The sequence below is a fragment of the Mycteria americana genome, chromosome 2 (assembly GCF_035582795.1).
Source record: "Mycteria americana isolate JAX WOST 10 ecotype Jacksonville Zoo and Gardens chromosome 2, USCA_MyAme_1.0, whole genome shotgun sequence".
NCBI lineage: Eukaryota > Metazoa > Chordata > Aves > Ciconiiformes > Ciconiidae > Mycteria > Mycteria americana.
Window position 1 is genome coordinate 33,815,864 of NC_134366.1, and position 23,953 is coordinate 33,839,816.

Consider the following 23,953-nt stretch of genomic DNA (forward strand, 5'->3'; position numbering starts at 1 on the left):
TTAGATTTCATTTTTACTGATACTCCTTTTGAATATTTGTCCAAATATTGTAGGTGTGTCACTTCTTCCATGGACAGGGGAACTGGAACAGTTTTTGAATGCCTCTCTCTATTACTTTAAGAAGTTTAACTACCGATATTTCTTGAAGTAATAGTGAAGTAGGCAAGTATTTATGTGTTACATCAGGCTTCGATATGAATGCCCATCAGAAAGTTGGCTAGATAGTTGCTGACACATACCTTATGCTGAATTCTCTGCACCTCCGGTTACTTTATTAAGTTTGCAACAATTAGTATGGGTAGTGCCCTCTCGAGTATGTCAGTAGAGTGTATTTGCACTTGCTCTGTGACAATTTTGTGATTCGCTGGTGTTGTAACTTCTGGTAAACAGAGTAAGGAATGACCGTTTACAGGATTCCTGCTGAAGGTGCTCTGGTGGCTACAGGTGGCTGCATGGTCATTGATTTTGCAAGCTGAACTGGATGAAATAGCGGAGATGGGACTTCAAAGCAGCTGGCTTTCAAGTGAGGGAATGATGGCAAAGGTTCTGGCTGAGAACAGGAGTGACAGCCCAGAAGGAAGAGGACACCCGTTGTTGTGGGTTGCAGCTGTGGGGAGCACATCTACCAAACAGAAACCCCAGAGATGGAGTGTTTGAAGGTGAGAGGCCTTTTTCACCCTGGTCTAGGGCCTCTCTTGGAGGGCAGCACGGAGATTAAATGAGATTGCAGATAGACTATTTTTCTTAAATAATTTTCCTCATATTCTTTGCTGTGCTTCTGTTGTTAGGAGTTAAGATTATTGCATGACATGAAATCTGTTAATCTGTTGATCGCTGCTCACAGCTAGTGAGGGAAGGACTTGTAGGTTTTGTTTCCAGCTGGATCCACTGAGTAACCACAGCTGATGTTAAAGGTGTCTTAGGTCAGAGACCTGGTTTGAAGAGAGGAAGAATCTCAGAATTTTCTCCCATAAAAGGTGAAAGCCATAGGTCTAATATTGAGGGAAATCCATTTTAAAAGGCCAGTTAGGACCTAGATGTGTTGTTATTCCTATACTCCAGCAGCTACAAAGCATACTGATTTTCTGCATCATAACAAAGAGAATAATTTCTGAGTATCTCAACAAATAGTTCATGAAATTCATCTATCATGTACTATCAGTTGATTCAGCATGCTGCTTGCAACTCATGCAGTTTAGGATATATCCCAGAGCACTTTCTCATACTGAATGTTATTCCCTGGAAAGAAGGCAGACTTGCTTAATACCTGCTCTCCTTAGGTATTGAAAATAATTTTTCAATGAATACTTACATGGGTTTAAAATGAAAGATAGCTTTTGGCAGTAGTTAGAACTCAGTTGCTTGAATTCTGTTCCAGACCTGAAGAAGTAGTTGTATGTCAGATTTTTTTTTTTTCCCCCAGATATATTGTTAATCTAATAAAGTACGCTACATATCTGTACAAATCTCTCATCACCTGAATGTAACAGTTAGAACCAGAGATAAGGAGCTGGTAAACACCAATGTTATCGTTGTTATTTAATTTGTCTTTGTAGATATAATGCAAAACTGACTATCTTTTACATTTGCTGGTTTGGGTGCTAAAGCATTTCACAATTGTAAAACAAACGTAGCAGAAACTATGTTGTTCTGTGCCTAGAAAACCTATTAAAGGTCACTATCTAGTTTTGTTGTCTTTGGGATTTAGCTTTTAACTTCAAATCAGAAAGCCCAGGCAATGGAAATGATGCTTGTTGCTGGATATAGGATTAAGTGACAATCGTTAACCTACTTGGAAAGCATGTGCTTACAATCTAGCCCTCTTGCTAAAATTGTGTAGCAGAATTTTTTTTTTTTACAAATATAAACAACTGTGCTTTTTTTTTTTCTTTAACGTTATTAATGGGAAATTCTGAGAAGTAATTTGTGTCTTTCATGTCTTTCAGCGTATGTATAGAGATTTTTTTCTATTTACTCTATGGTAGTATTCATGTTTTAATTTCCTGTGGCTGAAAATTAAGAGGGGATAGCCTGACGTGTTGTATTTAATTCAGAGATTCTAAGATTGTACAGCAATGAACTATTGGGATTATTTCATCTGACTACATGGGTGACAGAGACTATTGAGAAGTAGCAGAATACATGGCTGATTTTAAATTAGGTGATGTTGACTGTAATACTATCTTTGGGTGAGTTACCCTTTTTAGCTTTAGTTCTCGTTATCATCATCTGTTACAATATGTCTAGCTGGTATTTCTGAGGCCACAGCATTGTGCGCTGTGACTAAGTCTTTTCAGAATTACCGCTTCGCAAGATGGCCCTCCCATACTGTAGGGCCAGTTGTTGTTGGGATCTGGGAGCCTTCAGTTTGACTGCACTGAATCACACGTTGCAAGTTTGCATGCAGGTAGCCAGGGCTGCTCAGTGTCAGGGACCTGTGTTGTCTCTGTTTGTTACTCTCATTTGTGTCAATCTAAAAATCTTACTAGCAATTTTTTAAAATGTTTGCTTGAAGGGTATTGATAAAGAAGTTTAATCACACAGGGCTGGTAATTACCATACCTGAATTATATTAACATTGTAAACTTTACATGTTACATTTATAATTTCTTTAATAAAAGTTTATATTTAATTTGAGTACTGATTTTTTTTTTAATACTACCTTTTAAATATTTCTTATTCAAAGTTCTGTATCATCCATTCCATTGTCTTGTCTCCCCAGTAGGAAATTCAACAAGCTGTTTTTAAAATCTTGACTAAAATTTATCAAGTCTTGTTGATCTAAAATATCCATATTCAGTCACTTCTGTTTAGCTCTGTTGGACTACAAGGACTTTCATTGTGAAATGTGAATATCTCACTTGTTATTCTCAGAAGTATTAAATAGAAATATTTGGTCATCTTTCCTGTTTTTTTTCTACATTATTATTTATATTTTTCTCACTTCCACCTAACTACAAACCAGTTCTGTTGTTGCAATTTTTATTGTGATTCTAGCCAATCTGACTTTTGATTTTTGTGAAATTGGCCTTTTCTAGTACCAGCTGAAGAAAATTTGGATTTTATTTAACAAATGCAATTTAGTTTTTACAAAATCAAGGGAAGACCACACCTATATAAGCAACATCTGCACTTCAGTTTTGATGCCTCTTTATTAATTGAGAAGAGGAATGATAAAAATTTTCCTTTCGGTAGATGGAACAGTTAACCTTTTTTCAACTTAGTATTTAACAGCATGTGGGTGTTTTAGGGCTGTCACTTAGTGATGTATCTCCGAAGTCTCAGAACATGAAGTCCCCTGTAGTGCAATCTCTTCACCCTACCTATGGGTGTTGAGGGAGAAACTCCAGTGACTGAGTGGCTTGTAGCAGGCACTAGCAGGCCTGTGATTTATCAGGCAGAACAAGGTAAACTTGGGTTTGGGTTTTTTTTCAGGAGTTGTACACACCCAGTGATGTATACAGCTGCAATTTCCACTGTATCTTCCGGTTTTTTTACCCCAGATTGTCAGCAATTTTCCATCTGTCTCAGTTTACAACAGCTTGATTTCATCCACGTTCTGATTTCTGCAAAAGGTGTAGCTTCCAATTCAGCAAAATATGTAACTTCACGTGTACCTATATGCATGCTTTGAAAGTTAGGAGGAATATAGCAATACCAGTGTGTAGGCTGTGTTTGAGCTCTAGAGCTCTGTTACTTGATAGATGTAGAGCAGAACATCATTCACGAGTCAACCACCTGTAACTCTCCCTCCTCATTTATTATTTGCACATTATAAAAGAAAAAAACACCTGTATGTAATTGTATATGGTATTTTTCAGAATGGCAAACATGATTAGGTATCTTTACTTGCAACTTCCAAAGCTGAGTATGGGCTTTCTCAATAATCATCAATATAAATTAAAAGGATAATAAGTTTTATTCTAGTCCCAGTGGACTTCAGGGGTTTTTAGTAAATGTTCTAGATATCATTTTAAAATAATGCTTAGGAAAGAAAATATTGCTACATCTTCCACTTGAATTTAAAATGAATTTGCAATTGCAACTCTGTGTGGCCTATTACAGGACTTTTTGACTATCTGGTAGGAAGAAGAGTATTAAGGTTTTAATTTCAAAGCAAACCCTCAGATAAATTCCTGACTTATTAATCAGTTGATGTCTTTTTAGAGCATGTTTTTCCTCTGTGGTGCCTTTGAGGGATATTTTAATGAAAACTGTCTGGCTTGAAAGTTGTTAGCTGCAGTGATAGCTTAAAAAAACCCTGAAAGGCATAATTTATCTTTCAGTTAATATACTTAGTGTAAAATATCATTTAACCTAGTTGAAAAGTGAGTGAACAGGAGTTCTTTAGGATGCTTGAATGAAGTTCTGAGCAGCTGAAAAATGAAGGTTTTCAGCAGGTTGAAAAATCATTTGGAATTTAGGGTGAATATCTCACTGTTATGAGATAAACTGTTGGTATTTTACAGAAGTGCAGTTGCTTTTATAAATTTCCCTTGCTTTCCAGTTTAGAAATTTTTGGGTTGAGGGTGGTGTTTAGCTTTATGGTAAAGGTTTAAGGTACAATTACTCAAGTAATTTTAAGCTGTTTAGACACTACAGACCCACTCAGACTAATTTCAGATTTGGAGACTTTTTTTTTTTTTTTTAGAACTATGTGGAAAGTAGATAAAATCTGAGTTATGGACAATCTTTGAGTATCTAGTTTTACTTGACAGCATCCTGTTTATTACAAGACACAGTGCAGAGATGGGAGGTAGTATGTCTTTCAGGTACTTTGTAGCAATTTGGTCTGATTCTTCATCCCTTATTCATTGAGTAATTTTTTTCTTTCAATTGGATATATTTGTGACCTGAATAATGATGATTCATGATTATAGTATTTTATCTGAAATTGGAAAGTTTGCTTAGTTGTTTAAATGGTTAACATTTAACTATGGCAGGAAAAAAAAGCCTTTTTGTTTGAAATAGCTTTCTTTGTTTTCTTTAATGTGTAATGTGCATTTAGGGTTCTGTGTCTTTCCTTCCTTTCTCTGAAGGGAGCTTTAGGTCTAGAGCAGGCTTATATCTGAGGTACCATAGTCTGATGTCTGAGATTAGATGGGATAAGAATAAGTGTAAGTGTTGGCATACCTTAAAGCAGAATTGTTATCAGGTTATAGGAGGTTGTTGTATGAAAACAAAAATGTCCTTTATTAACAAGAGTGACAAACTAAAAGTAAGCCTTATAGTAAAGAGAAGGAGAAGAAAAAGAAAAAGAATGAAATAATGAGATTTGGATTGATTTCAATAATACTGATTCTGTTGTGAAAGTGTTATAGTTTATAAAGGAGATGGATGACAAATTTGGGGGTTATCTCTGAAGTTAAGGAAAAAGTCTGACATTGAAACAGAAATCCTTCATTAGATTGACTTTATAAGCATTTTTAAAATATAATGTTTTCTTACACAAAATAGCACATCATCACATAAATTTCTAGTGAGCCTTTCAAAGACCACTCAACTTTTTTCTTTTGTTTTTCTAGTTGCATTAAAATCTTCTAACTCTACAAGACCAGAAAGAAATGGCATTCAGGAAAACTGTAGAACAGCAAAATGTGGAGAAGGAATGCAGATCCTGGAAGGAGAACTCTTGCTGCAGGTATGTTTTGCAGTGGATGTATTATACAATGATTTACATTAACAAAAAAAAAAAAAAAAAAAAAAAAAAAGATTATATTGTATTTAATGTAACAGTTATTCACTGATGAGATTGAAAAAGGAAGTTTTCTTCTCAAATTCTTTCCTCATTTTCTTTAGGTTAATATTATACAGGTCTTGCACTTTTCTCTGGTGGTAGTCATGACTTTGAAGAGCGGATGTTAGACCACAGGGTCCTCTTAACTCTTTCTGAGTCATTTCTTAGAGTAGTTTTTTCCCATCTCTTTGTGTCTATTGTTAATAAAGATGTTCATATAAAGAAACAATCTTCATAAAGGTCAGATAGGTTTGTCATCTACTGTAAATTTGGTGACTAATTGTCTAAAAGAAACAATTTATCTTTAAAAGACCTTGGGCTTGCTGGAATATCTTGCTTTCTCAGTGGTTTGAAGGAACCCAGAGTTCATGGTATAGGTTCAGGACAAATTTTAAAATACTTTCAATAACTTTTAGCAATGTAAACTACTGGGAAGTATTAATGAAAAATAGGGTTTTTAAAAATTATATAGTCTGTTTTAATGTCCTAGAGTGTCAAAGCATATGAAATATAACAATATAATACTAGGTTCAAATTAAACTCAAGAAATGACTAATATAAATATTCCAATGTTCTGATTAGTTTCACAAAATAGATTTTACTGTGACCTGAAGCTCCATTTGAAATATGTTGTTAATCTATCTTATACACAGGTTTCCCACTGATGTATCAGAAGTGGCAAATTATTAGGTCAGTCAGAGCCAATGGTTTGCTTAGAACAAAATTATTTAACTGTTCAAAGGGTAGAAATGAAAACAGGTTCTAAGAATCCCACAAAACAATTACCGTAAGCTAATGCTATCAGAAATTTGTTTCCTAACTGACTGAAACCTAGGACATGTATGTAATTTTCTAACCTTAATGAAGTATGACAAAGAACTGTTACAGAGTTACTGCAGGTGAACAGCTTTCTTTTAAATGGAAATTATCTAAAAAGGTACAGTATATGGTTTATATTGGAGGCACGTATTTGATGTGATATTTTGTTATTTTTTGACTTCCAAATGAAAGTTATATGATGAAACTGCTATAGCAAACTGCTTTCCAATATGAAAATGAAATGGATGATATATTTGTTACTGTAAATTCTGCCCCCTTGGGAAGTAAGTAAATGAACTGAATTTCTTAACTGAATTTCTTGGTTTATAAATATTTTATACTTAAAAAAAAAGAGAATGAATATGCAGATAGAATTTTCTTAGGGAATGTAAGAAATGGTAAGTGATGAAAGTGGTGGAAGTGATGAAAAGTTCTCCTTTTCTAGAAGATACTGAGCATCAATAAGATGTAAATAGTGGTAACAACCTTCCCTTTTGCCTAAGCTCGGAAGTCTCTTGTGTCACACAGGTTTCCATAAACTATAAGTGCTGATGAACATTTCCTTTTTATTCTCTCTATTTTTTTTTTCCAAAGGTGGTATGAATATATACCATATTGATTACATTTGGTTTTATTTGTTGATCAGATGGTTTTTCTTGTTTCATAACAAACCGAAAATTGTGATGTCTTTAATTTTCAATGTAGAAACTGTCTTACCAATTCAATATGTGTATGTCTTACCAATTCAATGTGTTCATCTATGTATTCAAATACATAGATGTGCCTTCCTTAAAATTAAGCTATATTCCCTTTTTAAAAAATTATTTAAATGACTTCAAAGTCTTATTTTAGATACATAATCTAGTATAGTCTAAGCAAGTTTATGATGTGAAGTGCGAGTCAAACGTCAGCCTCTAAGAAATTTTTAAAACATCTTCATTCTCACCAGTAATGGAAGGTTTTGTGAAAAGTTAATGTTTGTGGAAGAATGATGCTGTTTCATAATAAAAATATATTATGTTGTTGTTAAGGAAAGATATAGGGTATCCTTCCCTTACTTTACATTTTCTATTAGTTACAATAATTTTGCATAATAAAGAGGTTTTAAAAAAAAAAAAGTGTTTTGAGTATGCTGGCCAAATTGGACTTTGAATGCAGCTGAGGAAATTAAGTGGCACAATATACTTAATCCAGTCCCTCGAGACAGCCTTTTGTTAAATCTTGACTGAAATCCATAGAAGTACATCAGCACCTTTCAGATGAGCTGCCAAGTCACAAATGTACTGTTTGCTATCACAACAATTGCCATGAACGGTATTGATTGGGAGTTCAGATAAATGCCCTTTGCGTGACTTTCAGTAAGGAGCCGCTTAGTCTGCTGCTTCATGAAGGGGGAAATCTCTTCAAAAACATTGTTTACTTGCAACAGTCCGCTTGTGCAGAGGTTTTCTATTTTAAGTAAGCTATAAAATGTTTTTTTGGACTATATAGGGATCTTGATCGCTTGATTTCCTGCCCACTTAGGCCTGTCTGCACTATGAATAGAACGGGTTTTGGGAATGGGTTTGTGAGATGGCTCCCGTTCGTGCTGTGAGCAGCTGGGTGTACCGAAGGCTTGAGCCACACGAGCATTGTGAACTATGGTTGATATTAGATAAACCTACAGTTGTTCATATTGCTGTCCCTCACCTCCTACAATCAGGAGTAAATAAAAGTCATCAACAGGCTTTCGCTTCTCCCCTGAATTTTCCAAAAGAACTTTTTTTTTTTCATTAGATGCGGTTTTCTTCATTGTGCCATGTATACTGTGGAGACATCCAATGAAGAATCCTGCTGCTTATGCTGTTAGATAATATGTTTTTGCATGCTTCACATTTTATTGGGAGACTAAGGTATAGGTAGTCTTACAGCCACAATAATTATCTGGAATTTTGTCTCTGAAGCTGACAGATTGGTGTGTTTCCTCCCCAGGCATTAAATGGTTTTGTATTAGTTGTTACGGCTGATGCTCTGGTTTTTTACGTCTCTTCTACTATCCAAGACTACTTGGGGTTCCAACAAGTAAGTTTATTTTTCCTCTATTTTTTTTGCAGAGGTTTTGCTTAATTTCAGAGGCCATCAGTGTTCATATTTAGGGTCTGATAGTTTGTGTAATAAAAATCTCAGTCAGGTACTTTGGGTTGGATTACTCTGAAACCATATTGCTTTTCTATCAGCTTACATAGCTGAAATGGGACCGCAGGCCAAGCACAACAGGAATATAATTTCCAAAGTTGAGTTAGGCAAGATAGGGAATTTTCACACTTAATTAGTCTTTACTGGAACAACTGTTTGAAATTTATACTGTGGTGTTACCCAGTTTATGATGCTGAGTGAGATGTAATTCAATGGGAAGGTAATTATTTTAATAGAAACATTTCATACAAAATTAACTCCTTATGCCTAGAGGTTTTAAGTATCAACCGAGTGATTTTAGTATTTTTAGAATTTTAGTGTTCTCTCACTCATATTTACTTTATTTACTTATTTATTTCAAAACAAGCATGCATTATTTACAATTTACGGTGCAGATCATGTATGGCTAACTTCCTTGGGCTTGCAAGCCAGACACCAAAGTAGTAAAGACTAAGACCCAGTGGGCACATGTTGCCTTCCTTAGAGAACTCCTGGGATTAGTTTATGTTAAGATGATAGAAGCTTAGTTATAGTTATCAATTTATATCTTTGGGTACTGGATGATGATAGATTCAGTGGCTGTCTAAAAATAGGGAGAAACTCTGCTTGGTCTGCAATTTTAGCTAACTGATAAGAGACTGGGGAATGTTTGTGTAAAAGAAAATATTCCAAACAAAACATTATTATTCCTGGAGTTACAGATTCTTTCGGTGTTGGGGAATGAAGAAAACAGCTTGGAAAACAAATTGGGCATAAAATTTGTATAGTAATGCCAATAAATCAAGTGAATGATATAGAAGTGAAGTCTTATAGTTACAAAAATTAGCATTTCTGGCATTTTTTTCTGGAAAAATACTGATTGTTTTATGAAATTCATCAAAGCAAAATTTGAGCTAGGCTTCTGCTTTTGCCAGCTCATCTTAATTTATTTAGTTCTATGTTTTATTTTAAATATTTTCTGTTTATATAATGGTTGGGTTTTCGATCCATGGAGAAAACAGGCAATTTAACTCCTTTAAGTTGGCTGAGGCTTTTCTTGAATATTTTGGGTGGGGTTTTTGCCCCCCCCCTTAATTTCTTTCAACCACTGATCCTGGCTGTTGTAGCTGTGCTGTTTAGATCACATTCCTAACCATACAATTGGTGGTGATATGAGAGCTTAATAATTACAGATTTTAATGCACCCTTAAGGAGTGACAAAGCTTTCAGGCAAACAAAATCTATGTTCATAATCTACTTGGCTTAGCTTTGGATGTTGTTTGGTTCAGGGTCTTTGGCTTCTTTTGTATTCCTGTAGCACCTAGAATGGGTCAGGTCCAAGTACCAGCTGGCAAGTACTTTATTTACCAGTATGTAAAATTAAATGATTAAACAAAACCAAAGCATAACAGTTCCAGGCTTGCTTAGATAAAAGCAGGTAAAGAAATACTTGACATAATGTTATTTTTTTCTAAGGTAATATTTTTTAATTATTATTTCTCATGTTTGCAGTCATGGGTGTGACTGAATTCTTCTCTGTGCTGATAAAAATTGTTTCACAAAGCTTTGCCACGTGCATGCAAATGTATGTTTTTATCCTCGAGCAAAATGGATTTTGCTATATCCGTAGCAGTGTTGTCAACCAGACAACTTGTTCGTATTGTCATATGTTTCTTATTCTCTTTCTTTCCTGCCTTTTTCCTTTTTGTACGTAGTCTGATATTATACACCAGAGTGTATTTGAATTGATTCACACGGAAGACAGACCTGAGTTTCAACGACAGCTACATTGGGCATTAAATCCTGCCCAGTCTGCAGATTCTGGACCAAGCGTGCAAGGTGAGAATGCAGTCAACTTATGTGTTTGTCTGTCTGATTAGGTAGGGTTTTTTAATTTGCATATGTAAAAAAGTTTAGATTCTTTTACATGAACAAAGGAGGGAATAACATCTTTTAAACTTATTTGAATTTTATGGATATGTTTAGCCAACAGTGGGAATTAATTTTTTTTTGCACTTTAAATAAGGACTGCTATTCATAGCACAGCACAATTAAAATATTAATTTTGCTTTAAATTGGAAGAGTTTAATTTAGAGCATAAATGACTGAATGACTCGCATGGCTGATCAGTAGTCCTGTGGTAAATAGCAAAGCAGGTAATCCTGCATGTTTGTGTTGCAAACAGGGCAGTCAGAAGTGGGCAGTTTCTTTTGGTGATGTAAGAAACAAGGAACTTTTATTTGTCTGTGTTTGCCCTCAATTATATGGCTCGTCTCTAATCACTGTTTGAATAAGAAAGTGATTTCTCTGAATAACGATCTCTCTTTTACATCTGCTACTCCTGGTTAGAGATCACGACACCACATTTATTAGCTTAGGAAGACCAGCAGACAATTGGGTACGACAGCTTCTTTAAGCTCCTCAGGCCGGTAGATCCATTCCATGACTAAGACTGTGTTAGTTACAGTGTTAATATATGGAATAGTGCATTCCTGGTCGTGGAAGAGTTTTACTCTTCCACATCTGTCACTGTTGTATGCAGGCTGCCACATAGACAGTACTTCTTTTGGGAGTAAAAGGGAAAGAGGAATAAAAGATTAAATAGATGAGCCTTTAAGACCAAATAGTATGCTTGTTAGAGCATCAGATTGTCACATGTTATTGACTGATGCTTAAGTGACCTGCTATATTGAGAAACACGTTGCTTACATATCAGAACGGCGATGTGTTGGTACAGATAGTTACGTGTAATATGGGAAGCGTATGCCTGCCTGATAATAATGACAACTCTGTTGAGACAACTGTAATGTTCCATTTTGCACAACAGTTGTTTAAATATGTAGGTAAAGCGCTATGTTACTCTTAAGTTACTTGGTTATATTTGTATGTTATATAATATATAATGTTTTTAATCCAGAAAAAGTCCATACTATTTTTTAATAAATCATTTATAAAGCAACTTGATTTAAAACTCTAACAGTTTTCCATTTAATGTTTTATAGTATGGAAATGCCATGATTTGACAGAGAAATAAAAAACAGCAAATGTTATTTACTTGTTTGGCTCACAGCTCAGTGTATTTCAACTTTTCATTTAGTGGTCAACATTGTTATATCATATATGGATCAATCTACGCAATCCAGTTGAAAACATGCTACAGAACTAGTTAATATTACAATTTGGTATAGCAAACAGCTGCTGGCACTCAGAAACCGGGTTTTCATATGGTGGCTTACTGTTTGCTTCAGGGTGAAATGGTGTTCTGTAGCGCTTAAGCAAATGCATATGAAGTTACAAAAGGTTGTGTTTGAAAAGTATGATGCCCGGTTGACTTGGCATCGGGTTTGACTGAATGACAGAAATGCTGAGCAGGATTACAAGCAATCGTTTGTTTTGTACCTTGTGTTCCGAGCTTACTAGAAGCTGCTAATTATTTCTGGGCCTCAAGTAGCATAAAATGCTTGGAGGTTGAGGCTTTTTAAATTGAATTCGGATTTATAACGAAGGCTAATGCTATGATCATAAGGATCCTCCCCATTTTTGCTAATTTAATCAATTTCCTTTTTAATACATTCAGCTCCCATTATGTAGATATTTATAGACGTATTATAACTGTGCTCAGGCTTGAGCACAGATTCCAGCCTGAGTCTGGGAACTAATTCTGCTTCAGTTAGCCTGGACTGGTTGCTTCTCACTCAATACTCTGATATGCCCCTAGACCACTGGTCTCCTCAGCTGTTTACTGTGCTTCCCAGACACTCCTCCCAGCCCCATCATGTTCCCAGGGAAGTTTGCAAAATTCTGATTTTTCAGTCCCAAATATCTGTTTTACAGCCTGGGGGTTGGGTTATCTTTTAGTTTGCTTGCCACACAACCATGTATGGTCTTGAGCTTAAAGAGAAAGAAAAGGACTTAATGCAGAGCGTGTTCTGCACATCGCTCCATGGTGACGATGAGCTCCAATGAGGACTTCATGAGGGATGTGGGTTCTACCCCCTGTAGTGTTAACTGGTAATTTTGCTCCAGGGATTGCAGACACTGTAAGACTCTTTGCCTTCTTACAGTGAGTCACTTCTCTAAGATCCTGGCACTAAAACCTCTCTACCTCCTGTCTGCCTGGGAAAGTGCAGCAGTATTCCTTTCACAAATGTAGGAGGCTTGGGCTTGAAGCCCATTGCCTCCTGTTTTGAGTTCTGTTCCCCTCCTTCAGCGAGCTTCAGACTGTGTTGCTTCTTCCACCAAAGCCTTGTTCACTCTTGGGAACTGCCCGTTTTACTAGGGAAGTTGACAGACACTTGACAACCCAGAGAAGAGACCTGCATTCAATTTCCAGCTCTGTATTTACCAAAAGAATAACCCTGAGTTGCTCCTGTGGCAGAATTGCTGAAGGGCATGCCTGCCAGTGCCGAGGATGCCAGCAGAAACCCTTGCACTGCTTATAGGATACTAGAGCTACACGCGGTAGGCACTCCTCAGCCACAAGATTTATCTGAGTTGGAGGACTTAATCAGAGCCCTTCGAGGAGCCTCCTACAGATGATTAAAGTCTTTCCCTACATCCCCTCCAAGAATTTGCCCGTAGTCTCATTAATCTCTGTGAAAGAATCGACAGAACAAATGCACATAGGGCCTTTAAGGCACCCTAAATTACTCAGTGCTCTCAGTACGCTCCTGCCTGGCCAGCAGCTCTTCCAGTCAGCCCTTCTTCTGACAGTAGCCAACTGTTGATACCAATTTTCTTTTGGCCTCACTAGTTGCCACCTTTCTCAGTAGTAGTTGGCCTTGCAGGAATAAAGTTGTGGCAATAAAAAAGGAACACAAATAATGGAATTCCTTGGAAACAAAAAGGCTTTTAGTGGCTTCCTTGGTGCTGATACTTGTGAAATGCGAATGTTGATATATGCACTGTATTAACCATTTTGAGGAGACCTCAAGTAACCTATATGCAGGGATTCTCAAGGATGTCAGAGCTGACATTTTCGAAAAATGAGTTGGGATTTGCAAGCTGTTTCTTTGATGCCCTTTCTTCATAATCATTGTTTCTTCAGAGAGCATCTAACCCATTTCAGCACCTCTTGGAGAAGCACTGCCTTAGAAGTGTTGAAAATTCTCACCAGCAATTAGGCAATTAAAAAAATAATAATCTGCAGCAGTAGGAAGTAAGGAAGTAAGTTTGCTTTTGTCTGTTGAGAACCATCCATATGACAAGTGTGGGAATTTGTTATTTTCTAATATCAAAGTTAGGTGGTAACTATCTTGGACTACAAGTATCTGAGTTTCTGTACCTGTGGGATCAGCTCATAATAGTGGCTTTGGCCAATACACAGTTCTGCAGATGGCTGTAATTTCAGATTATCCCTTTTCATACACACTATCAGCTAGGGCCCTTTTTCTTTTCCTCCATACCTTGAAGTTTGTTCAGCAAAAATTGACATTGCATAGTAGTTCTTTTAAGGAAAAAAAAAGGTATCTCCTGATTTTATCTGAAAAGCTGGATAACTCAGCATTCTTGTTGGGTTTACATGGCCTTAGGTTGCAAGGCCTCTTGGTGAGCCATCAGCAATCTCATTTGACTCCAGTTCAGTCCCTTGAATTAATAGGAGATTAAATTGAACTGGCTTTTGGTCATGATTTGTTTTCCTTTGGGTTTGATTTGCCATTGTACAAACCACCTAGCCTATCTGTAAGTTTTTCCAGCTGTCCAAGAGACGGAATTATGTTCCAGAGAACATTATGTGGTGTGTGATTAAGCGACATGCTTTCCCTGACTTCATCTCCAAGTCTGGAAGGTCAATATGGGTTCTTTCTTAAGATCTGTATTCTTCTTTTGTCCATACATGGCAATCAGTTCTCTCGGAGTATATGGACTATTTTTTAAATTACAGAGTATTTAGCACTCTAAAATAACATTTTACACTGTTTTTTCATAATTTTCTGTGTGTATGAATTCCTAGGGAATGACCAGTTTGTGGTTTTTTATATGTATTACAAACAAGATCGCTTTGTTAAATTTGCTGTGAGTGGACAAGCTCTGGTATCTCTGTATATGTAGTCTCATGCAGAACATATGTATTCTATCAGAAGTTTATTGATTTTTACTTTATATTCCAAATGTTTAAGTCTGTTTACTAAATGCCACTTAGCAGCAAATGCTTGTCCTGAAGAGGCAGGAGAATATCATGTTGTTATCCCAGTTGTCAATCATGGTTTTGAGTCTTTTTTTTTTAAAATACAAACAAACAAACAAACCCCACAAAACACAAGTGCTCCAGGTTCCTCTGGAGAGGTAACTAGGGTGTTTTCTTGATCAGCACAGCCCAGAAATATTTTCATTATTTAGTAGGGGGTTTTTGCATCCATTAGAGAAAGTACTCACATTGATTTATTGTGGTGGTTCCCTAAAGATGCTTCTTTTTATTTATTGCTACAGCTTTCACCTGGCTGTCTGGAAAGTTACAGTTTCACAGTTTGATACCATCTACTGAGCTTCTGAATACTCAGTTCCTATAGTTACTATGCCTTTTGCAGATCCTGCCATTGCAGAAATGTGGCTGTGCTCTCTGCTGAGAACTCTGCTCTCTGCAGCTTACTCAGAATCTAGATTGTTGACAAACACAATGGATAAATTAAACAAAAACCCAAAACAAAACACCAAAAACCACTTAAAAAAAATTGCATGCAGTTTTCAAATACCATAGCCTGTAAAACATAATCCCATCAGAAGAACTGATACTTACCCTAGTGTTATAATCAGTATAGGTTCTGAGGATGTTTCCAGTTTACATTGTTCTTGCTCAGGTCATGACCTAACGCTTTGTTTATGAGATGGAAGATGATTTGTTATAGATAGCCTTCACTAGGTGTTCTTCTAAAAATAATTCTTATAAATAATCCTTTCCTGTAGGAGATAATGGCTTTTCACAGCCAGCAACCTATTATAACCCAGACCAACTTCCTCCAGAGAATTCTTCCTTTATGGAAAGGAATTTCATCTGCAGGTTACGATGCCTTCTGGATAATTCATCTGGGTTCCTGGTGAGTATGGAGTTATGTAAAAAATTCCACACATGCTTGCAAGTTGGAAATCTGCATTATCCTCACAATACGTACAGCAACTTACTTTATTTGTTAAGTCTCCATAGTTATCTGAGCTGCTTGAACCAGTATGTTTCAGTTAATGACGCTAAATGTGTCCCCTTTGACATGTTGTTAAAACCAGGTGCAAGTTCTCTCATTTCTCATGGCTCAGTTTCCTCAGTGAAATACGAATAAGCATCTGCTTTTGTAAAGTACGGTGTGATTTGCGGATAAAAAAGCATTATAAAGATTGTTTTTCTGTTGGGTATCTTGAGATGCAATAAGTCATAATAACTAACAACCATAGTTTTCTCTTACTTGGAAAAGTCCGTGCTTGCTCTTTTTAATACATTTTTTTGTCTGTCAGTGCCGTAGATTTTAAAGGAAATATGGGTTTATCACCTTCTAGGTGACTTCTTACAAATAGAATTGTTTATATAGGATTTTGCAATTGTACATATTTGCATACTTTATACTAATGACTGACAGAAATGCAAGAGAAATAATGTTAATTGTATTATGTATAATACCGTGTTCATTAGAATATTAGAAGATCCAGTTGGCATTTGCTATTACACGTTTGGAGTTCTTTTTACAAAACAACCTTCCCGTTAGTTCTTTTTCCAGTGAGTTTATTAGTAGATCTCAAAGTGACACGCTCAGGGGTATAACAACAGTATTCCACACTTGTTAGCTAACATTTGTGTATGCTGTGCTACAAAGCTTGAATCTGATGGGTCTTAAAGTAAATAAATATATATTCTACATCATAACAGAAATATCTTACTCTTAAATATCTCCAACATATAACAATTACTTTTTTCCTCATCCTAAGGCTATGAATTTTCAAGGACGATTAAAGTTTCTCCATGGACAAAACAAGAAAGGGAAGGATGGTGCTACTTTGTCTCCTCAGCTCGCTCTGTTTGCAGTAGCTACTCCTCTGCAGCCGCCGTCTATCCTTGAGATAAGAACCAAAAACTTCATCTTCAGAACTAAACACAAACTGGATTTCACGCCTACTGGCTGTGATGCAAAGTAGGTGTAAATTATGCTGCATAATATTCTAATTTGCTGATGAGATAGGTTTCAAGTATGTATTTGAAATATAAAGCTGGCTACTCTTTCAGTCAATACTGATGATTGTTTAGGAACTGTTAGGATTTTTCTCTTCAGCCCTGCTAGTAAGTAAGAGAAATGGGATTGGCACAGTGTACTTCCTTGAAAGGGCATATTGCTTTCTGACTCTTAATCGTTAAAAAAACAAACACACCCCCCCCCCCCCCCGCCCCAAACAAACAAAAACCCCAAAAGACAGAATACTAATGAATTAGGGAAGAAGAAAAAATTAATGTTTAAATCTGGTTGAAATTTGGTTTTAGAACTGATAGAACAAGTGTTTCATTTTGTTCTACACGCATATTTTCTCCTTCAGTTCGGATAGATGTAAAATACAATGGAAATTTTACTTACTTCAAAATAAACAAATGAAGTCCTTTTTTATACTATGACTTTTACCCATTCCCAAACCATTCTTTTCCCCATATAAAAACTGGAAACACTATTGCATTACTAGATCAAAATAACATATCTATGCATCAACATGTCAAGAAGCCCATTAAGATGCTTCTTTATCAAAAGAAAAGCCTCTGGCCTCCTTCCTTCCTTCTCCCCTCCCTCCTATTTTTGACTGATAATGCTTTCAGCTTTCAGACTCATTTTCAGTGGAATCTCTCATGTGGATTTCCATGCCTACTTATAGAATAATGTAGAGTGAAATTACTCGGTATTCTGTCTAATGATAAAGCAAAATGTTTTTCTTGGGTTCTATAAACTGATACAAGTAAAAGTTAACAAAGTGCTAACACAGGCTTTTCTTTCCTCTGTTTGATTTTTTTTCATTATGCTTCACTTGAAACCTTCAATTTTTGTCACGTTTTACAGTTTTGCATATATTGTTCCCCATCCCTACTTCCCCCCCCCCCCCCCTTGGATTTCCATTTCTTTGTTCCAAATCCTGTTTCAGTCTCTTTTTGACTATTTGATTCTATCATGTATCTTGTAGCACTCACACAAATGCTGTTAAGTTCTTCATCTCCCTGACCTCTAGTAAGGTACTCTAATTTTAGCTACGAGGGTCAAACATGACTCTATTGCCAGTACTCCTCTGAGGAGTAACTTAGAAAGCTTAAATGCAAACACAGGGGTCCAAACCACTCAACAGCAAAAGGGATGTAGTTCTGAGATATGCCCTGTTTTGAATTTTAAGCTACTAAAAATACTAATTTAGGCAAGAAGTTTTAGATAACTAAAGCTCGCCCTACTTAATTCTACGTGCGAGCACCTATAGGTAAATGCTATAAAATAGGGTGAGGTAAAACTGTGTCTTTCATTGCAACAAATGGGAGCTGCCTGCTATAAGTGAATATGTTCAAAAGTATGGAATTCAGAGTCCAGCTGAACTGTAGACATATTCTTTTTTTTTTTAATGATCTAGTAATTTTGTGAACCTGTTCCTAGTCACTGAAGGCAACTCGGGGGACTAGTAAAAATTTTATGATTTGTTAACTGTGTTTTTTATTAGAACTGTCATGCTTCCACATACAATTGATATTGCAACAAAATGTAGTTAGCATTTACGTCTGAAATGTTCTAGCCATAATTAACTTGCTTGGCATTCGTTCTGTGAGTTGGTTCATCAGCAGTGTTGCAATTTTTTGTTTTTACCTTCCAGAGGAAAGATCGTCCTGGGATATACTGAAGCAGAGCTGTGTATGAGAGGGACAGGATACCAGTTTGTTCATGCAGCTGATATGCTTTATTGTGCTGAAAATCATGTCCGAAGTAAGCTTCATTCCCTAAGAAAGGCTGAAAAATCAAAGCATGGATTATGTTCATACTGAAAAAATACTATGAAATACTCTTTAAAAAAAAAAAAAAAAGTGGTCGTTAACAAAAAGAACACTATTCATTTCATGTGATCTTTCCCTCCCTATAAAAACTTATATGGGATGAAAAAATATTTAATATTCCTATCTGGACCCTTTTAGGTTACATATTCCAGTTCCTGTCACATCTTGCTCTTTTCACTTCCTTCTCTGCTCAACCCAACTTCTGCTGTTTCAACAACTTCCTTTGGGCAAAGGAACTATTTCAAAGATAGCTTTCCTGCTAGGAAGTTAAATAAAGCATTTTCTTTTTATATCAGTGTAAGATTTTTAACAGAAATTAATTGCTGATTTAGCATGTTGGTGTCCTATATGTTTCTGGTTTTGATTCTTGGCAGCTTGATTTGGTTTAATTAACAACTTAAGGAGAGAAGTATAATGTTTTAAGCTAAGGAAATAAGTATCAGCTGTCTGATATGTAACTATTTAGTGGACTTCTTTCTTTGCTTTTTTGTTAGCTATAACATACTTGTCTTTGGAAGTCACAGAAACATCTTCAGGATATTTTAGTGCTGCTTCTTTTCTACTGACATCTCTTGAGAAACTGTTTTTTCTTTTGTCCCCCTATATATAATTAAATAACCCCCCTCAGTAGATTAGTTCTCAACCTATATTAAGCAGGTTTTCTGTTTCAAGTATAGCTCAGTCACTGTTGCCTATCAGTGGTTTTATTTGTTTGGTAAGGAATAAGAAAGAAAATATTCCAGAATAGAATAGGGTGAAACTTTGGTTTGAAATTTTGGTTTGAAATTTTGCTTAAAACTGGTTTTGCTCCATTTTTGATGCTAAGATAAAAAAGAAGTCTTGTAGCAAAGATTATTTTTGGTTAGGATTCCTAAACTTTCCTAATTTTTTTAAATTTATTTTTTCTGTCTAGAAATGCAGTGTTTTCAGCAATGTACAATGAAAATGTAATATGTTTATCAAGCATTGCTAGAAAAGTGATAGTGGGAGTGAAAAATAATGAATTTTGAAGTACCTCTGCATTAACCAGTCAAAATTGGAAAGAATTGGATTCAGAGCTAATGTGTTTTCTAATTTCTTAAGTAATTGTCACTTTTCGAATGTAAAAGAGACTTAGGCTTTTGTCATTTACATGTTCTAGTATTTATTAATTTCTGTTACTGCAGAAATAATGGATGAAGCTCCAATAGGATGTTGCCAGTCTGTAGTGGGTATCTTACAATTGCTTGCAGTTTTGGCTTTTATTTTACAGGAAAATTAAAGTAGACATCTTAAAGTGATCATCCTGTTTCACTAGGTATACATTAGTGCCACACAGAAATGGGTGATTGAGGACATGAGATTTGTAAAATTGCTCTAAAAATGGGATTACTTTCATGACATGCCAGATTTTCCTATTTTTGTTCACTGGACAGTAAATGGTATGCTTACTCTTTAACTCTAGTGATGAAGACAGGTGAGAGTGGAATGACTGTATTTAGGCTTCTAACCAAAGAAAATCGATGGGCCTGGGTACAGGCAAATGCACGTCTTGTCTACAAAAATGGAAGACCGGATTACATCATTGCTACGCAAAGACCTCTTACGTAAGCCATCATTGCATAAAGCGGTATACTTCAAAAATGGAAAACTTTTGAGCTTGTTTATATTCAGAAAGGAATTCTTTATTTTTAAATAAAGCCCCTTTAAATCCTGAACTCCATAAAGAAAACCTCTTTCAATCTGCTAACAAACATTGAAAAGAATTCTGATATTTCAGTATGTGGCATAGTCCTTTATGTGTAAAACTTTAGACATTTTGATTTCATATAAAAAATAAGGGCAGCGGTACAAGCACCAAGTTATTCCATCCAACCTATTTTTAATTCAGTATCTCCATCAGCAAAAATTAAGAAATCCAACTGCAGTTGTGTAGCAGAAACAACAGATAACATAAAGAAATTAAGTCCTTTATGGTGCTGAACTAAATTCTACATAATATGGAATTCAGCATTATTATACAGGTTAAATAATTTTTGCTAAGGAGTCTGTAAAATGGAGAAAAAGAGATACTTCAGTATTGAAGTATTCATTTACTTACTATGCCAAGAAAAACATAATGCATGGAACAAAGCCCACTTATTTTCATTTCTGCTCATAATGCACAGAAAATGTTGTATGCTATCTAGATTTAATTACAAATGTAATATGTAAAGGTGGTATTACAGTCATAAGCTCCTTATTTCATAATCTGTCTCTTGGTTTAACTCAGCCAAGTTGAGCTGGGATAGCTAGGAATTTGAAAAATGCCTACAAATAGAATAGTTCATTTTTTAAATATTAATTCCAGGGGTCAAAAAGATTACAGTAACTGTTTAGTACTGCAGTGTTATGCTATATATGTGATTTCTTTTCAGAGATGAAGAAGGCGCAGAACATCTACGGAAGCGTAACATGAAGTTGCCCTTCATGTTTGCCACTGGTGAGGCTGTGTTATATGAGGTATCTTTCCCTATGTCAAATCTTATGGATCCCTCTCAGCTGAAGAATAAAAGCACAACGGGTAAAGGAGCCAAAGCAACGCTACACAATGATTCTGTGGATCCAAACTCCCTCTTAGGTGCCATGTTAAGGCAAGATGAGTCTGTGTATCTCTGCCCTCCAGCATCACATAAACTTTCCTTTGAGCGGAACTTCTTTGCAGACAGCAGGGATGAACTGGGCGGTGTTGTTAGCAGTGGCTGGACGGATAATCTCCTACCTGCTGGAAATCACAACATTCTCAAACGGGAGCTAATGGAGGGTTCCCAGGACAGTACTATTCCACTTCCTGAAGACAGTGCAGCACTCTTTCAAGATAACAAACCCAGCGATTTGTACAGCATCATGAAAAATCTGGGTATTGACTTTGAAGATCTAAAGTGTATTCAGCAGGATGAGGAGTTTTTTAAAACTGAATTATCTGGTGTGGATGATATTGGGGACATTGACATAACTGATGAAATCCTGACTTATGTTCAGGATTCCTTAAATAAGTCTGACTTCTTATATTCAGGCTGTAACCAGCAGCAGCCACTGGTCCAGAATGAAGGTTGCTTAGTACAGCAAGAGTTAGATCCACATCAACTTCATCAGCACCAGAAACAGCTCATGGAACAGCAGCAGCAGCAGCAGCAGCAGCTCTGTCAAAAGATGAAACATATGCAAGTCAATGGGATGTTCACAAATTGGAGCTCTGGCACCAGCATGCCTCTTAGCTGCTCACAGCAGCAGCCCCAGCAATGTGTATTCCCTGGCATGCATGCCACTACATCTGAGTTCTCTTACAAATCAGAAGTAAACACTTCACCTTATGCATGTAGGCAAGAGTTTATTCCTTACAAACAACCCACAGCGATGATGCCACAGCTTTCTAATTTTGCTCAAATGGATTTCCCTGTAGCAGGTTTTGACAGGTCGACCTATTCTGCTTCTTCCAACTTGGAGGATTTTCTCAGCTGCTTGCAGCAAGTCCCTGAAAATCATGAGTATGGGATAAACTCTGAGTCGCTTATGCTAACTCCTCAAACATGCTATGCAGGCGCTGTTTCAATGTACCAGTGCACCGAAGAAGCACAGCCCAGCTGCGTGGATCAAATGCAATATGATCCTATGATGGCAAGTCAACAAACATTGTTGAACAAGGTAAGGTAAACAGCGTTGCTACATTGCTTGCATTTTGAATCGTGTTTTTATTGTTTTGGGTGGCTACTGGGATGCAGAGTTTGTCATAATTGAATCATTAAGTTGGAAACCGGTGGGTTAGCAGTGCGTGAATGTCCTTGCTTTATTTGTTCATTAGACTGAAGAGTGTTGCATTTGGTCAAGTTTTTATGTACATGTATCCACATCCTGGTAGCTCTCTCTGGCAGTATTAAGGCAAGAGTGAGTGAACTAGTCTGTTGTACCTACCAGTAATTCTCCCAGTAGGAGCAAAGGAAAAGCAGATTGCTCAAAAGCTTGGAACTTGCTTATAAACCTTTTTTAGAGTAGTAGAATGATGTCAGTAATATTGCCTGGCACATTAATTTTCATGAAATATGTTGTAAGGATCCAGAAAAATATCTTGTTTTTAAAATGTTAGTGTTCTCTAGCTACTCAGATTCTTCGATGATTTTAGGATTGCTTAAAGTATCAGATTACAATATCACATAAATAGCACAAAATATTATGAACTGTTGCGTTTCTACACACGAAGATACTGCAAAAATATTTTTATATATTGCCATAAGTGAAAGTCAGCTTGTTCCTCAAGCTGCTAAATTGTTGGCTGAAGACAAAAGAGCAGGAAAAAATAATGTTCACAGTAAGTAAGTTGGACCTTTTTCACGTTGTGCTAAGGAGAACGCGCAATAAAAGACATAGAAGAGAGGACCCTGGCTGTAGCACAGACTACAGTTTTAAGCACAGTTCTTCATAGGTAAAATTAACTTAGAAATAAAAAAAATCAATTACTAGGCCTGTCAACTCAGAATCAATTACCTGAATAACCTGTGTCGAGTACTTTAAATTGTACCATTTACTTATGTTAATGCTGCTCAAGTACAGAGCCATAATTATTATTTTTTTTACCTCAGTAAGTTAATGTTCTAAAGTACTGATCCTACAAATGCTCATGCACATGCATAAGCATTTACAGAATTAAAGTATTAACTGGCATTTAACCTACACAAGACAGAGGTGAGGAACACAAGTAGAACATACCCAGTTTTTCAGTAAGCTTAATAGAAGTACAAAACATATCCTTTTTAAAACTGTTTCACTACTGGAAAAAATATAATTGCAGAATTACAGAAGTTTAGCTAAAATATAGGACAGTTCAGCAAGATGAATAACTTCTGCCCGAGTGCCCAAGGGCTGTAACAGCATGAAGTGACTTTGGCAAACTGCAGTGTGCAAGCTCGCACAGTGCTTGGCTGTATGTTGCCTGGCCGTGGTCAGTGTTATTAGTCCTTCATAGTGCTTGATAATAGGTTGCAAAGCAGTTCCAGGGTCATCCAAGTTCATTCTTATAGTATAGAATTGTTCTTTTCACAAAAGCTATACTGGTGTGGTGTATCAGTTTTGAACAGCCAGCACATAAGCAATTCCATTTCTTTCTTTTTAATGGTTGGTTTCAAATTCATTTATTTTGTAGATTATTTTGTTATGCTGCCTTAATAATTTTTGTTATGCCCTGTTTTTGTTATTTTCTTGCGTACTTTTTCTTTTCATCTATCTGTAAAAAGTGTAATGAC

General features: G+C 36.2%; 1 protein-coding gene across 1 annotated transcript in view; it reads left to right on the forward strand.

Moving 5' to 3' along the window:
• AHR (aryl hydrocarbon receptor) overlaps positions 1–23,953 on the forward strand; it is a 66,942-nt gene that overhangs the window by 37,425 nt on the left and 5,564 nt on the right. Inside the window, exons 3-10 of the mRNA XM_075492929.1 lie at positions 5,526–5,641; positions 8,528–8,617; positions 10,426–10,549; positions 15,614–15,744; positions 16,622–16,824; positions 18,521–18,630; positions 20,143–20,284; positions 21,095–22,361. Coding sequence (XP_075349044.1) covers positions 5,526–5,641; positions 8,528–8,617; positions 10,426–10,549; positions 15,614–15,744; positions 16,622–16,824; positions 18,521–18,630; positions 20,143–20,284; positions 21,095–22,361 — 2,183 coding nt within the window. The remainder of the gene's footprint in view (positions 1–5,525; positions 5,642–8,527; positions 8,618–10,425; positions 10,550–15,613; positions 15,745–16,621; positions 16,825–18,520; positions 18,631–20,142; positions 20,285–21,094; positions 22,362–23,953) is intronic.